Here is a 15,584-nt window from a genome sequence, read left to right as displayed (position 1 = left end):
GGAATGCAATGAAATCAATGAAGTTAGTGCTCAAGCCTTTTTAAGTAACATTATGAGTGACTAGTTACCATCAGCTCAGCCGCCCACTCCCCATCATGTCCTCCCGTAGCCCCCCCTTCACACCAGCATGACTAGTAACAACTTGTTAATGGGTGAATGTAGAAAGAAGCTTATTTTAACTGGACCATCCAGTTTTCTGGAAGCCCACCCTCAATCAAAATCCTGGTGGTGCTACTGACGCTCATGCTGGAAGGATATTTCCAAAGGAAAGGAGATGATAAAGTAAACCTGAGGCTGATAGTGTTTGTTTCCTCATTGCTGTTCCAACCTAGAAACACCAAACTGGTCAAACAGCATTGATGGTTCATGACTTATTTAATAATAGATGATCTGATGAGTCAGTGTGAGAAGAGGACAGAGTGTGAGAGCAGAGCAGTCAGAGACTCCAGTCTGTGTTTGTGAGGAGAAAAGCTTGAAGACTCTTCAACTTTTGTTAGTCAGCTCTGGACTCAAAGAGAGGTGAGTGTAGCTGCTAACATTCATCATCATCATCTAGTGTTGTAGTAGTCCAGACCAGTGTTGGTCTTGAGACCAACATTTTAAAGGTCTGATGGATTTTCCGTCAAGACCGTTGGAGACCAGCACTAATTCCTGGTATTTTTATTCTTTTTTATAATGTGATAATAACAAGGAGAACAGGATAAAACAATCCTTTATTCATTCTTTAATCCATCCTGTATAATGACCACAACCTTCCTTAATGCACTGTCAGCAGAGCTGAAGTCAGCATCCAATGTGAACATTTTTAAATCAAAGTTAAAGGCACTTTTTTTCTCTACTGCATATGATTGAGAGAGAGATTTTTGGTCATGTTGTTGATGTAATGTGTTTGTTGATGATTTTAAATGTTCTTATTGATTTTAAACAATTGATTGTTTTATCATGTAAAGCACATTGAGTTGCCTTCTGTATGAAATGCTCTGTACTAATAAATTTGCCTTGCCAAATGTGACGTGTGTGACACACACACACACACACACACACACACACACACACACACACACACACACACACACACACACACACACACACACACAAGGAGGAGAGAGAGGCGGAGCTAAACATGTCCACTAACTTGTTGGTTGTGAAATTTGTTTTCACGAACCACAAATAATACATTTGTAAAAACACAGCAAAGAGGAAACACTCTGTGGTGTGTAGGTGACCAGCTATGTTATTTCTTGGCAGAAATACTTTTAAACACTTGCTGTACATTCAGCTGACATAAAAATATTGTTTTCAAATATGTAGAATAATTGTGAATTTATCAGTAGTAGTTTTAATATTTTAGTTCATTTTTTGCAGGACCCTTTTTGTCTGTCAAATGTATTAAAAAAGAAACTAAAACTAAAGAAAAAATGTTATATAACTGTCAAACCTTATCATCATTTTATTTATATATATTTTTTAATTTAAAAAAAAAAGTTTATGGTCTTGGATAGTGTGGTCTTGAACACAACACTATCATCATCAAACTTTATTTCAGACACATACATGGTCCATAGCAGACATAACAGCACAGACATATCAACAAATGAGATGTAATAAAAGAATGATCATTGACTGTTTGGAGAGGTGGGAATGTCCCACATTAGTTTGTGCAGGATTTGAACGTTGTCACAACTGCTCTAACTACCAGGACTCACTCACTGTGTTTCCTGTGTTAAATATTACATCAGATTGTCTCACTGCATGTAAAGCTACGTATTAAATACTGGGTTTATAAAAAAATATACTCAGGATGCCAGGCCCATATTTCACTAGCCTCAAATCACCAAACACAATTATTTATTCATTTTAATGTCACACATTTAACATGTGATCATTACTTTATAGTTTTATTCCAAGATACAGATTGTAAATCATTAATAGAATGAGGAAACACTGGGATTTAGCTGCTGAAAGGAAGTGATGGAATGCTGCTCTGCTGCTTTTTATGGAAACATCTTTGAACATTGAAGTTCTTAATTATGGGATGTCAAAGTTCAGTGATGGTTTTCTAGCTCTTTTCAGCATTTAGCTCACCTAACATTTAAAACATAGATTCACGTCAACATGTTATATATAAATGTCTACAATATGTTTCAGGGCTGCAGCTGATGAATATTTTTCTAATCCAGTGTTTGACTGAAAATTCCATCAATTAATCAGAGAAAACTTGTTTTTTTAGTGAAAGAGAAATTATAAATATACATGAGAAAATAAGATATTTCAGTTAGGAATGAATGAACCATTGGTTTCCTTTTTTAGACAATCATTTTTATCTCAGGAAATGTGACGAGTAAATATTAAAATAAACTACAAACAAAAAAAAAAAAACTTTTAACTTCTGCTGAGTCCAAACGTCATCTCAGATATCTACAACTACATAGATATCTTTATTTGAGGAACATTGAAGATCTAAAGTTTCGACTTGGTGACGTGATGTTTTCCATTTATTTACCATTTATTCCTAATGAGCTTTGAAATAAATGTAATGTTCATTTTGACTAAAGACAGGATTGAAGTGCAGATATTTCTAAGCAGTTTCCAGATTAGAGATTAAATGTTGAAACAGTTTGTCATTGGTTTCCATCATCTACCCCCACCACTAAAAGTCATGTGACATGTGACATCATCTGAGAAAGGTCTCTACTCCTCATGGGGAAAAGTTTTTAAATAGAAATTAGCTGTGAATGGATTAAAAAAAATGTTACCAATCAATTGGAAATATGACAAATTAATCACGATTAATCACAACTTGTGAATTTCAATCAAATTATCACAGAAATTATGTGTATTTAAAAAGTTACATTTATTGAGGCAAAATGTGTAATAATTGCATTTGTTTTCCCAAAGAAAATCACTGAGAAATGTAGTGTGTGGTCCATGGAAACTTTAAAGTTTTGTTCTATGTTAAACTTTCATCTGTTATTACACAATATTTTGGTTATTTTAAAGAAAACAAGATTGTACATTAAAATAAAGAGTGCAAAGAATGTAATTTATGGTTTTGAAAAGTTCCAGTGTCAATATGAGAGAACCGTAGAACTAATTTGAACCTTAAACATTCAAACTATTGCACTTTTACATTCAGCTGCTGAGGCACAGCAGACTGTCCACATTACTACAGGAGGACTGAATCAGTGCTAAATACTAGAAGTGATCCCAGTGAGATGGACTCAGAAACATTAGTAAAGGAACGCTCCACAACAATGAGAGTGTCCTGTTAATGTGCTGCTTGTCTCTGTCCCTCAGTGTGTGGACATGTCTGCTGCCTGCAGTGGGACGTCTGAAGATCACTTCCTGTGCTCCATCTGTCTGGAGGTGTTCACTGATCCAGTCACCACATCATGTGGACACAACTTCTGTGAACCATGCATCAGCACACACTGGGACACCAGTACCACCAGTAGGTGTCCCGTGTGTAATCAGGTCTTCAGCACTAAACCTCAGCTGAAGGTCAACATTATGATGCGTGAGATGGTTTCTCAGTTCAGACGTGAATCTGAGCAGAAAGCAGCAGCACCAGGAGAAGTTCCCTGTGACGTCTGCACTGGAACCAAAGTGAAGGCCCTGAAGTCCTGCCTGGACTGTGTGTTCTCCTACTGTGAGACTCACCTGGAGCCTCATCTGACAGCATCACGTCTGAGAAGACATCAGCTGGTGGAGCCTGTGGAGAACCTGGAAACCAGAATGTGTCCAAAGCACAGCAAACCTCTGGAGCTGTTCTGTCAGAGTGATCAGACATGTGTCTGCTTGATGTGTTCTGTTTTGGAGCACAAGAGTCACCAGTTAGTTCCTCTGAGAGAAGAGTGTGAAGAAAAGAAGGTGGAGCTGGAGAAGACAGATGCTTACCTTCAGCAGATGATCCAGAAGAGACGAGAGAAGCTGGAGGAGATCAGAGAGTCAGTGAGGATCAGGAAGGATGCTGCAGACAGAGGGAAAGCTGAAGGTGTGGAGATGTTCACTGCTCTGATGGAGCTTGTTCAGAGAGGCCTGAAGGAGCTGATGGAGTCGATGGAGGAGAAACAGGAAGCAGAAGAGAAAGAGGCTGAAGGTTTGATCAAAGAGCTGGAGGAGGAAATCTCTGAGCTGATGAAGAGAAGCTCTGAGGTGGAGCAGCTCTCCCGCTCTGAAGACCACCTCCACCTCCTCCAACACTTCTGCTCCCTGAAAGCTCCTCCAGCCACCAAGGACTGGACAGAGGTCATGGTCCGTCCATCATCATATGAGGAGACTGTGCTGAGAGCTGTGGCTCAGCTGGAGGACACACTCAGTGACAAGATGATGAAGATGAAGATGAAGATGATGCAGCAGTTTGCAGTAGATGTAACTCTTGATCCTCTTACAGCTCATCCTAACCTCGTCCTGTCTGATGATGGAAAACAAGTTTATCACAGTGATGAGGAGAAGAAACTTCCAGACAACAAAGAGAGATTTTCTGAATGTTCCTGTGTTTTAGGGAAACAGAGTTTCAGTTCAGGCAGATTTTATTTTGAGGTTCAGGTTAAAGGAAAAACTAAGTGGACTTTAGGAGTGGTTAAAGAATCTATCAACAGGAAGGGAGACATCTCTCTGACTCCTGAGAATGGTTTATGGATTGTGGCATTCATAGATGGAAATGTGTATACAGCACATGAAGATCTTCCAGTCATTCTTCATCTGAAGTGTGTTCCTGAGAAGGTGGGTGTGTTTGTGGACTATGAGGAGGGTGTGGTCTCCTTTTATGATGTAGATGCTGCAGCTCTGATCTACTCCTTCACTCACTGCTGCTTCACTCACAAAATACATCCATTCTTTTGTCCCCGTAATAACGATGGTGGTAAAAACTCATCACCTCTGATCATCTGTCCTGTCAATCAAAGTGAATGATCAGTGTCATGATGAAGTCTCACCAACAATAGATTCAATGGTTCTCTGCAACCATTCACTTCTCCAGGTTGGTTACACACTCCATCCAACCTAACATGTATGTTTCTCAACAGTGGGAGGAAACATTTTATTAAAGAAGCTTCACATTTGGTGTTTGGATTGTGATGAAATATGTTTGAAAAAGTGATTTTTTTATTTAAATACCACAAACTTGTTAAATTGTACAAACATGTAAGTTGTTTAATGATTAGTTTAAATGTGTTAGTGGATGGTAAAATAGGAACATGATTATTTTATATGAAATGTAATGAAAACAAAACAATTGCAGAAATGTATCAAAATAAAGTGTTTTTTAAGTCACTGCTACTCTTACTTATTATCTTAACCTTTAATTAAAGTAAAACTGTGAAGTTTTGGTGTTTAAGATATTGACATTTATTCAACCATCCTTTTACAACACATAAAATAATAATTAGTAATTAGATAAATACTCAGTGTAATTATCATTTAATAAAAATCAAATCTAAAAGAATAAATAATTTTAATAAAATAACTACATTTTTCACATTGTGCCTCAGATCATTTACACATTTTTACCTTTTTTACTTCATTTACTTCAAGCTGTTGGAGATGCAGCTGAAACCCATTTAATTCATTTTTCATTTGTACATTTATGTCTGACTTACACTTTTTATATTTTTCCACTGTTATTTTGTATTTGTTTCATTTGGACTGTGATATTATTTGATGTACATGGGGAATCTATGTTGGTTTGTATTTTCATGAAAGGAATAAATACATTTATGTTGACATTTACTTTGGTTTTTTACCGTCTGCTCTTGTTTAATCGTGTTACTGTAACAAGTGAATTTACCATCAATAAAGATCTATTCTATTCTATTCTATTGTATTTCTTTAACCAGCTCAGAAAGATGAACAACAGAATGTTATTTCCAACATAAACATTGTGTTGTATCCTAGGCTCACTGAAACAGAGCGCCCCCTGTGGTCAAACATGAAACTTATGTGTCGTAAAGGAATGTCATGTTGTAGCTGCTGCTCTTACAGTTTGCCCCCTGGTGGTCAAATAAAGCCATTGCAGTTGATTTCATCACTTCCTCATATCTAAGATTAGTCCTTAGATTTTTTAGACACATTAGCGTTGCAGCAACAATTGGTCAATGAATGTCCACTGGACATTTATGTTAATCATGTTACTATAGAAACGTAATAGAATCGTTGGAGTTTTTCTCTCATTTTGTGTGTTTTTGTCACATGTCAACACAGTTTTCCCACGCTTTTATCTAATGATTGCAGTCATTTTTAATCACAAATTGTTGAAAAATAAATCTTTGTCTTTTCTAAAATACTGCATAATTATTAAATTTATTCCACACATTTTTTCCCAAATTAAATAAAAAACAAAAATTGGTCACAAACTCAAGGAAATTTAAAAATTGTATATTGTAACATCCATTATTTTATTTATATTCATAAGGAAGAATAATGTTGTTTTGTGTGGTTTTTTTTTGTCATTTTGTGTTTTTTTCATTTTAAGTTTTTTGTCAGAATTGTGTATTTTTTTCTTTAATGTTTTTGTTGTTTTATGTGTTTTCATGGTTTTATTTAATGTGTTTTTTGTTTGTCATATTGTGTGTTTTTGTCGTTTGTTTATTTGTTAATTTAATTTAATTCAATTCAACTTTATTTATAAAGCACAAATTACAACAATAGTCATCTCAAAGCACTATTATTTAGTATATTTCTCTTTATTTTTGTGTTTTTGATGTCGTCGTGCGTTTCTCGTGTGATTTTTTGTTGTTTGTTTTTGTGTAAAATTCTACATATTTTTTTTTCTCATTTTGTGTGTTTTTCTTGTCAAATGTCAGCACATAGTTTTCCTATGGAAGCTTAAAAGAGTCATAATTAATTAAATAAAAACAACATTTTGAAATAATTACCATTTTGATAAATAACAGACAAATATATAATATTGCCATTAAATTGTTAAATAAGTTAATATTATTATGAGATACATTTTTATTATTCTTTAATATTTTATTATTATTATTTTATTATAATTAAATATTTCATAATGATTAATTTAACATCATACTTCTTAAAATACTAACTTTTTATTTATTTTCCAAGATTGTATAAAATAAACCTGTCTAACATGGAACATGGAACATTAATCAGTTGTATTTATTGAAATACACAAATATGCTGTAATCAGTACATTGGTTTAATCAAACATGACAAGCAGCGAACCAATCACACTTTAATTTATATCAAACTTTTCAAACAAATCAAATTAAATTCAAACGGACAAAATATAAAATGTAAAAAAAAAAAAGATTTAGAATAAAACAAAAATAAATGTTTGGTAGTTAAAATAATAAAATATAATACAAGTAATAACAATAATCATAGAATAATTAAATATTAGTAGAAATAACCATGATTATAGTAAAACAGTAATATGATAATAACAAATATAATAAAATATGTAATGATTATCAACAGTAAAATGTTGATAAAATAAAATAGGATTTAAAACGAATAATGTTTAAAAAAGAATCTATAAAAACTAAAACCATAAAATGATATAACAGTAAATGACATGAAGACATGAATAAATACATGGTTTTAAGTTAAAAATATCAATTCATTTTTCAGCTCCTCTCACATTCTCTGACTCAGCAGTTTGGAGCATAACAGCTGAAAGCAGGATTAGCAAATGTTAAAAAGTTGGTGTGAACAACATTAACTCTATAGTCTAAGGTCAATATTCAACATTTGTGAACAAACTCCTCCCACTGCCTTCACCTCCGTGAGTTTACGCTATTTACGTAAAAAAGTCCTTTTTGGCTCCGCCCTTTCTATTTCTCTGGTCTGTGTGAGTGAGTTCAAGCAGCCCAGTAGCAACAGCGCCACCAGTGGTCACAGATGTTGATGGTCAGAATTTGGTGGAACACCAGTTAAATATGGAGGTGCTGGATCTTCCTCCAGCAGGATCTGGATCATATTCAGCTCTGAGGTCAACTCTGAGGTCAAGCACAGGTTTAGTGGTGTAAAATAGTGTAAATATGTGATGTTTTATAGTTTTATGGCTGGAGCAGGATTATTATCCTTCCTGCAGGCGATCCTCTCTCCTCCCTCTGATTGGCTCGTATCACAGTCATAATGTTAGAAAACAGCAACTTTGGACCTGTTGCTCTCAGCTTTGGCTCCGCCCCACTTCCTTGTGTCCCAGCTTCTTGTCTGTGGTTAGTTAGTGGAGCAGGTGTGTAGTTTGGAACTGTTGTGTTTACACACTCAGAGACCAACAGCATTTTCTCAGCTGCTCTCAATGCTGCTGTTGCCCTTTGTTGCCTCGTTGCCTTACTTCACCTGCTGCGTTAGAGCTCACCTGTCCATTCAGCGTCAGTGACACCACCTGACAGGTATGTTTATCCTGTTCCTCCTTTACCATTAGCTACGCTACGCTAAGCTAAGCTAAGCTAGTGATTCCTGCAGTCAGGGGCTGTTCTAGTGATTTGGAGGCCCCAGACCAGGGTGTCCAACTCATTTTAGTTCAGGGGCCAAATACGGACCAGTTTGATCTCAGGAGGGCCACAGATTTTGAGAAAAGGGAACTAATTTTTCAAACAATTTCAACTTTTTCAAACCATTACAATTTTTTCAACTTTTTCATAAAATTTCAAATATTTTCAACTTTTTCAACCCAATTCAATTTTTTCAAACTTTTGAAAAAGTTCAACCTTTTTCAACTTTTTCAAACAATTTCAAATTTTCATACAATTTCAAATTTTTCAAACAATTTCAACTTTTTTAAACAATTTCAAATTTTTCATACAATTTCAAATTTTTCAAACAATTTTAACTTTTTCAAACAATTTCAACTTTTTCAAACAATTTCAACTTTTTCAAACAATTTCAACCAAATTCAACTTTTTTCAACAATTTCAACTTTTTTCAACAATTTCAACTTTTTCAAACAATTTCAACTTTTTCAAACAATTTCAAATTTTTCAAACAATTTCAACCAAATTCAACTTTTTTCAACAATTTCAACTTTTTTCAACAATTTCAACTTTTTTCAACAATTTCAACTTTTTTCAACAATTTCAACTTTTATTTCCTTGGGTGAAAGTCCAAAGGTGGCGTTGTCCACATACTGGTGCCACACTGTAAACTAGTGACGGACCATTGTGTCATTGTGATACACAAAGAAAAAGACAAGCACTGCATAGCACAAAGACAAAGAAAAATAATACTCAAATGTGAACATACTGTATATTGGACATTCACCTTGGAGAAAACTCTACATCACATGTGTCAAACTCAAGGTCCAGGGGCCAAATCTGGCCTTTCAGAGCATCTGATTTGGTCCACAGGAGAAAATGAGGTCACACTTTACTAAGTTTTGTACATAAAGGCTGGCATTACTCTGTTATTATTATGACTAGGGATGCACCAATCTGCTTTTTTCACCTCCAATATCTGGCGTTTCCTATTGGCTGATACTGATGTGATACATAAATAAGAATGAATTACCAAACAAATGGTTTGTCTCATTGTGTGGAAAAGACTGAGATCCTTCTTTTATGTATCAGACTTGACTTAAACGTGTCTTTTGTATTATTATTAAACAAATAAACAGATATAAATGTTGTGAGTTACTTGTTTATTTAATAACTCTGCACCAGTACAACAATCTATAACCAATAGTTTATCTAGCTTTGTCAAGCAACATGTAACACATTTAACTGGTTCAGTCAGTGCAACTAACAATGTGAAATAAAATAATAATTAAATAATAAAGGAAAAAAACAGCTTCTCTAGCTTAGTAAATAAAGAATACACAATCTGACTCCTAATACCACTGGTTCAGTCAGTGGAATTAAAAATGTAAAATTAAATAAAAAATAAATCAAAGGAAATAAAAACAAATTTAAAAAAAACAATAGTTTCACTAGATTGGTGGAAAGACATTAAAAATAACAGCAAGTTACATCAGTGTAATTGTTTAACATTATTAATTAAATCCATTGTCTATGGCAGGGGTGTTAAACTCGAGGCCCCCGGGCCGAATCCAGCTCACCAAAGCCTTCACTTTGGCCCGTGGTGTAGTGATATACATTCAAATGTATAGGAACTATATGAGCGGACTGTGTGCAAACACGGACCTGTATTGGTGTTACGCACATCAGTGTATCATGCTATCTGGTCCCCACTGAGAAGTCAGTAAAGATTGGTTCACTCTCACACAACGTGTCTCCTATATGTCTTCATCATCATACCATAATACTACACGTGGGACCATTTTCTTTGTATTTTCATACATTTGTTTGGTCATTTTTTTTTAATTACAGCAAAAACATGAATCATTATGTAAATGATCAAAAAGTTTAGTTCTAGATAGGTCACTCCCACCAAATAAACATTATGTAATTCCTTAATATGGAAACTTGTAATTTCTCTCTGCTCACAGTTACACAATTTATGTAAATTTCAATTTAAAATTGTTTGCTCAAAGTCATTTGAAAAAAAATGTCTCCCAGATAATTCATCAAATTACGACTAATTGTCCACAAATTCTAGAAGTGAAGTACAACAACCTGGAGTTACTAATATGTGGGACGACATGTTTTATACCTTTAATATTCCAGGTGAATTATGGACATTTTTGTCGGAGTCGATTCAACCATGAGTACAAATAATGTTTATTAAAAAAAATCTGTATTTTTCTGCTCCTGCTAACTTGAGATCAGACTAGGTTGTATGTGGCCCCTGAAGTAGAAAGAGTTTGACACCCCTGGTCTTTGACATTGGTCAGTTATCTCTTTGAAATTGAGTTGCCCTCAGTTGCTTCAATATTGAGCTTTTATTGGAGAAAGAAAATAAATTCAGATATTATGTTAGAAAGTCAATGAAAGGTGTTTTATTCAACATATTTAATTCACATAGGAATGCTTTGCGTGGTTGTACATTCGTATTCCTACAACGTTATGTTGACCTAAATCTTACATTATTGTAACAACTTCATAAAATCCTACTTGTTTTGAATTAATGTTGATTTGTGAGTGGAAGGTGAGTGTGAGCAGCCATTCTCAATGTGACGTTCTTTTAGTTTCACTTTTGTTCCTCGTAACCTGGTAACCTCTTTTCCTTTGATTTACATTCAAACCTTGTGATATTTGAGATTATATCAGCGTTAGAGGAACAGTGGAAAGTGTTAGAAATGTGCTTTTAGTCATTTGTAGTTTTTAACCACAGCAGACGTCACTAACCTTCACCGCCATCGGATTATTACGTCACCTAGTGGAAGTGCGTCTGATTGTCAGAACAACGTGATGGCCTTTCCCTAAATCCTTCAGGAAGTCTCCTAACACCTTTCCTTAACCCTGTGACGTCATCCACGGGGTTGAGGAAAAGTGGATAGGAAAGGAGATAGAGGGAATATTCAGACACAGCCCAGATAAGGACTCATGCATTTAGCACTAGCTGGGTATTAGCATCATAGGAACATCAAACTTAAGACACAAAACCAACCTGAAACTGAACTCTAATGATTGTAACTGGCAAAAAGACGACAACGGACAGTTTTTAACACCGTCTTATTCTCCATCCATCAATTTTCAGACCCGTTTACTATTTTTTCAGGATTGCAAGGACGAAGTCACGCTGATATCTGGTAATAAACGTCCCAAATGATGCTCGTTTGTCAGTGATTTTTAGGTCTTTAACTTCTGACCAACATCTGGTTTTTGGTTTGCTGAAATCCCAGCAGCGCGTCAATGACGTCATAAGGTGAGTCTCTCTCTGCAGAGTACACAAGTTACACATAGACATTGTGTTTGAGGGAGTCATTCAGTCATATCGTTATGAACACAAGGACGTCATCAGCCCGCTGTCAATGCAGCAAATCATACTGTCAGTGCTCAGGCTGTAGGAGAAGGCAGACTGCAAAATACTGAATGGTGAGTATAATTCTAGTTTATATTACATTATTATTATAAATAACTGTCTGTTGGTTGACCCATTTATATTTTAAACAGACACATGTCACTATCTATTTATTTATTATCTTTAACTCTATATAACTATAGTATAGTTGTATTTTCATCATTATAACGACACTAAATGTTTTCATGATTTTATGATTAAGATCCTCTGACTGATTTGAACAGATAATAATCACAGGTTTATAATCTTTCATAGGTGTTTTATCCAATGAAGAAGATGCAGCTGCTGCCAAGAAGAGGAGAGAGTTGTGGACGAGCTAGTCAGTGGACAGAATGGTGACAGGAAACGTATCACCCAGCGTGAAGGCTTTAGTGACGTACGTTTGTTTGTCCGCACTCTGCAGATTTGACCTCCCGTCAAAGATTTGGTCTTTGATCAAGAACAAGAAACCCACAACTAGCTCTCACTAATTATTCTTTCACTTTTTCATGAATAAAAGCAATAATATAAGTGCAAAGAATGATTTATTAGTATATGATCAAAACGTGTTACACATTTGAGTTTGTTTAATTGTATTGAATTGCAGATAGTGCGTGCCTGCCAGAAATGTTCAGCAACAAAAAGTGTTTTTTTATTGAAATTGTCATTTGATAATGAGCTAATGCTAGCATAAAATAGTTTAGTGTGTTTAAGAACACATATTTACCTTCATGTGATATGTTGACTTTGATGTTTTACGCTTTAAGAACAATCTTAACAGGACACTGATTGAGGAGTTGGCGCGTAGCATCTTTGTGCTAACGTCTGCCATCTAGTGACATGGAGCTCTTTGTTTTGATTGGTCTGTGTACAGGGCACAGCTGATTGGTGGAGTTTCTGGAGCAGGAGCTAAAAAACGTGGCTATTACCAAATGTAGGAAAAGTAACGGCAACAATTGGAAGTTTCAGCTTCAGACAAAAGCGTTGCTTTGTTCAGAGAATGGAGTTTAGAGCTTTAGAGGCTGTGTAGACGTGGTTGAGACCACCCTATTTAAATGAATATTTGACTCATTCAACGTGGAGAGATGAGTGCACAGAAGCACAAAATGACATTTGAAGAAGTTCAACTGGAGGCAGGTGGACTTCTCCGTCTGCTGCACAAACATTTAATAATGTAGAAAACAAAATAAACAAATACAAATGCTGTTTAATCAACTTTTAAACCTAATGATATTTGTTCCTCTAATGTAACATCTCTGCTCCTTTAATTCCTGTAACTTTGTTCTTATCAGTCCATGGAAAACAGGAGCAGCTTTGGACACAAAGCGTTCTATTGATCTGTTGATAGTATTCCACCACCAGGCAATCTTAGATTTAGGTAAATCATACAGTTATAGTTTGGTAGATGCTGCAACTCTGGACCTACTACATAGCTTAGGATTGCTACACCGGCTACAACCAGCGGCCTATGAAGCAGCAGAGCCTCTGACCCACGGTGTCCGCCAGTGGAGGAGACATAAGCAGTGTGATCAGAAATAGAAGCGGGGATGGTGAGTGGGGCTATCAACCAAGCTTTTAGCCTCCAAACAGGCTGGATGATAAGTGGGTTCACCCTCAGCACCTGCATGTTTGTTCTATAGCAGAATGAACAGAGTAAACTAGAAACTATTCTGTTTGGTTTAACACTGAATGAAAACACAACAGAATGAAACAGGAGGAGGCGGGGCCACTAGCATTGTTGTTTACAAAGGTTCTAACTGAATTAGAAGTGTTACTTGTTAAGGAATGTACAACTATATTATATACATCTGTGCCTCAATGTTTATTATTTATTGTAAGTGTAATTTAGTTTTTTTAGAGAGACTTGATAAATAATTTTATTTATTGCTTTGGTTTTGTGTGGTTTTACAGTTGAGGTGTTTTTTTTCTTAACAGAGACACGGTTTATTTTATTGTTTTTTTTTTTTTTTGTGGTATTTATTAAAGTGAATTTTTTTTCTAACAGAGACTGAGTCCATTTTATTTTAATTGTTTATTTTATTTGTTTAATATTTAAAAGTTCTTGACATTCCAATTACAATGATAAAAATACTAATGATAAATACAAGTTGATTGTATTTGAAAGGATGTACTTGTATTATTATGACATCATCACATTAGTGAATCATTTGGTCTAAAAAAAATCTACAATAATATCGTTTATTGGCAATAATTTGTGGGACAATATATCGTTCAGCAAAATCTGTTATCGTCCCAGGCCTAACCAAAACATGAAAAGGAACATAGACACAGCTCAGGTGCAGCCGGAGCGACATCTTCCTTCAAACACACACACACACACACCTTACATGTCCCCCTCCCATTTTTATTCTCCTTATGTGATCCGCCTACATTACATATTCATCAGAGGGAAACGCACTAAATGGATTGTGGGCACATTGTTATGTGCTGAACACGCTCAGTCCTGATTCCCTGGGGTTTGTACCCCTTATTTGTGCGTGGAGTGATGTTTGCACATGTTTTAATAGCCCTAAACATTTAGTGAACCTGCCCCTTAGTGTGGTGTTTGTATTAATTCATGTGTGACGCTCACGGCTCCTGAGCCTTAACATCAGTGGGAAGAGAGAGGAGATGAAACGCCACAGACACACAACAACAGGACCAGGAAACTTTTCTCTTTATTTTTTTGACAGTTTTATAGTTAACACTCCCTTCAGTAGGGGTGTGTGCGTGTGTGTGTGTGAATGCAGAACAGTTGACATTCCATCCATCCATCCATTTTCATACCCGCTTATTCCCGTTTAACAGGGTCGCGGGGGTCTGCCGGTGCCAATCTCCGGCTCTCATAGGACGCTGGGCGGGGGTACACCCTGGACAGGGCGCCAGTCAGTTGACATTCCTCACATTCCCATGTCAAACCATTCTAAACAATAATGATGTTTTGTCTTCTTTGTAATCTGCTGAGTTTTCTTCATGAATTCTGATTTATTCTAATTGTATTCTGCTTTTTGTCGTCATTCCCTCTATTAACCGCTGTGTTGAGTTGGAAGTCCTTTGTGATTTTGTTGAGTCTAAAGTCGAGTCCAAGTAAAGTAGGTGGAGTCCACACCTCTGCCCTAAATATAGATAAACAAGTTCTGTCAGACTGTGTCATGGTTGTGTGTTATGTTGTTTATGTCTGATCTATGATTTTTAGTTTTGGTGTTCTGATTATTTTAATGAATATGTTTCTATTTGTTGTTCATATGTTTAGTTTTCCTGTTTTTTTATTTTTAAGCTGCATAATTTTCTAGCTTTGTCAGATATTTATTTTCTCAGGTGATCATTCAGGAATACGTTTAATCCTCTTCCCTTCATTCTCTGTGTTAGCTGTGCTGTTTAGTGCTTCCTGTTAACAAACCTCATGATAATCACTGGTGTGGTGATGTCATTTCTTTGGTAGAGCAGGTGACATGCCTCCATGTTGCTGAGATCAGTTCAATCCCCATGAATGGGAGGAAGGCAGTTACCTGTTGCTCCGTTAAGCTGACATCTTGTTCCCCAGGCTTCACTCTGTTGTCAGCGGTTACCGCCTGAGCGTAGGCCCAGGCTTTTTCCAGCCCAGAGCTGCAGTTCTGTTCTAAGGTGACCAAAAGTCTTCTTTTCACATCCTGTCTTTCTAACATTGCATGTTGCAAACACTAGAATGTCATGAACACAGCCTGACTCACTGTAGAGAT

At 35.8% G+C, this 15,584-nt stretch overlaps 2 protein-coding genes across 6 annotated transcripts in view; both read left to right on the top strand.

The window, feature by feature from the left end:
- The first annotated feature begins 149 nt into the window (after nucleotides 1-149).
- On the top strand, nucleotides 150-5,017 carry LOC114480317 (E3 ubiquitin-protein ligase TRIM39-like). The gene is made up of 2 exons (XM_028474347.1): nucleotides 150-519; nucleotides 3,298-5,017. Exon 2 carries the CDS (start codon nucleotides 3,307-3,309, stop codon nucleotides 4,912-4,914), a length of 1,608 nt encoding a protein of 535 aa, XP_028330148.1. The 5' UTR covers nucleotides 150-519; nucleotides 3,298-3,306; the 3' UTR covers nucleotides 4,915-5,017.
- Nucleotides 5,018-7,474: 2,457 nt separating this feature from the next.
- The window catches only part of LOC114480312 (E3 ubiquitin-protein ligase TRIM21-like), a 51,908-nt gene continuing 43,798 nt past the window's right edge, over nucleotides 7,475-15,584 (top strand). For 2 of the 5 annotated variants that reach the window (XM_028474332.1, XM_028474330.1), the window contains exon 1: nucleotides 7,485-8,360. The gene's annotated coding sequence lies outside the window, so the exon portion shown is untranslated. Of the gene's footprint in view, nucleotides 8,361-15,584 lie in introns of all 5 variants that reach the window. The other 3 variants (XM_028474339.1, XM_028474335.1, XM_028474336.1) reach the window with 3 other exon arrangements.

This window comes from Gouania willdenowi, chromosome 18 (genome assembly GCF_900634775.1).
Source record: "Gouania willdenowi chromosome 18, fGouWil2.1, whole genome shotgun sequence".
Lineage (NCBI taxonomy): Eukaryota > Metazoa > Chordata > Actinopteri > Blenniiformes > Gobiesocidae > Gouania > Gouania willdenowi.
The sequence above is the reverse complement of the archived record's forward strand: the minus strand, read 5'-3'. Positions and strand labels throughout refer to the sequence as shown.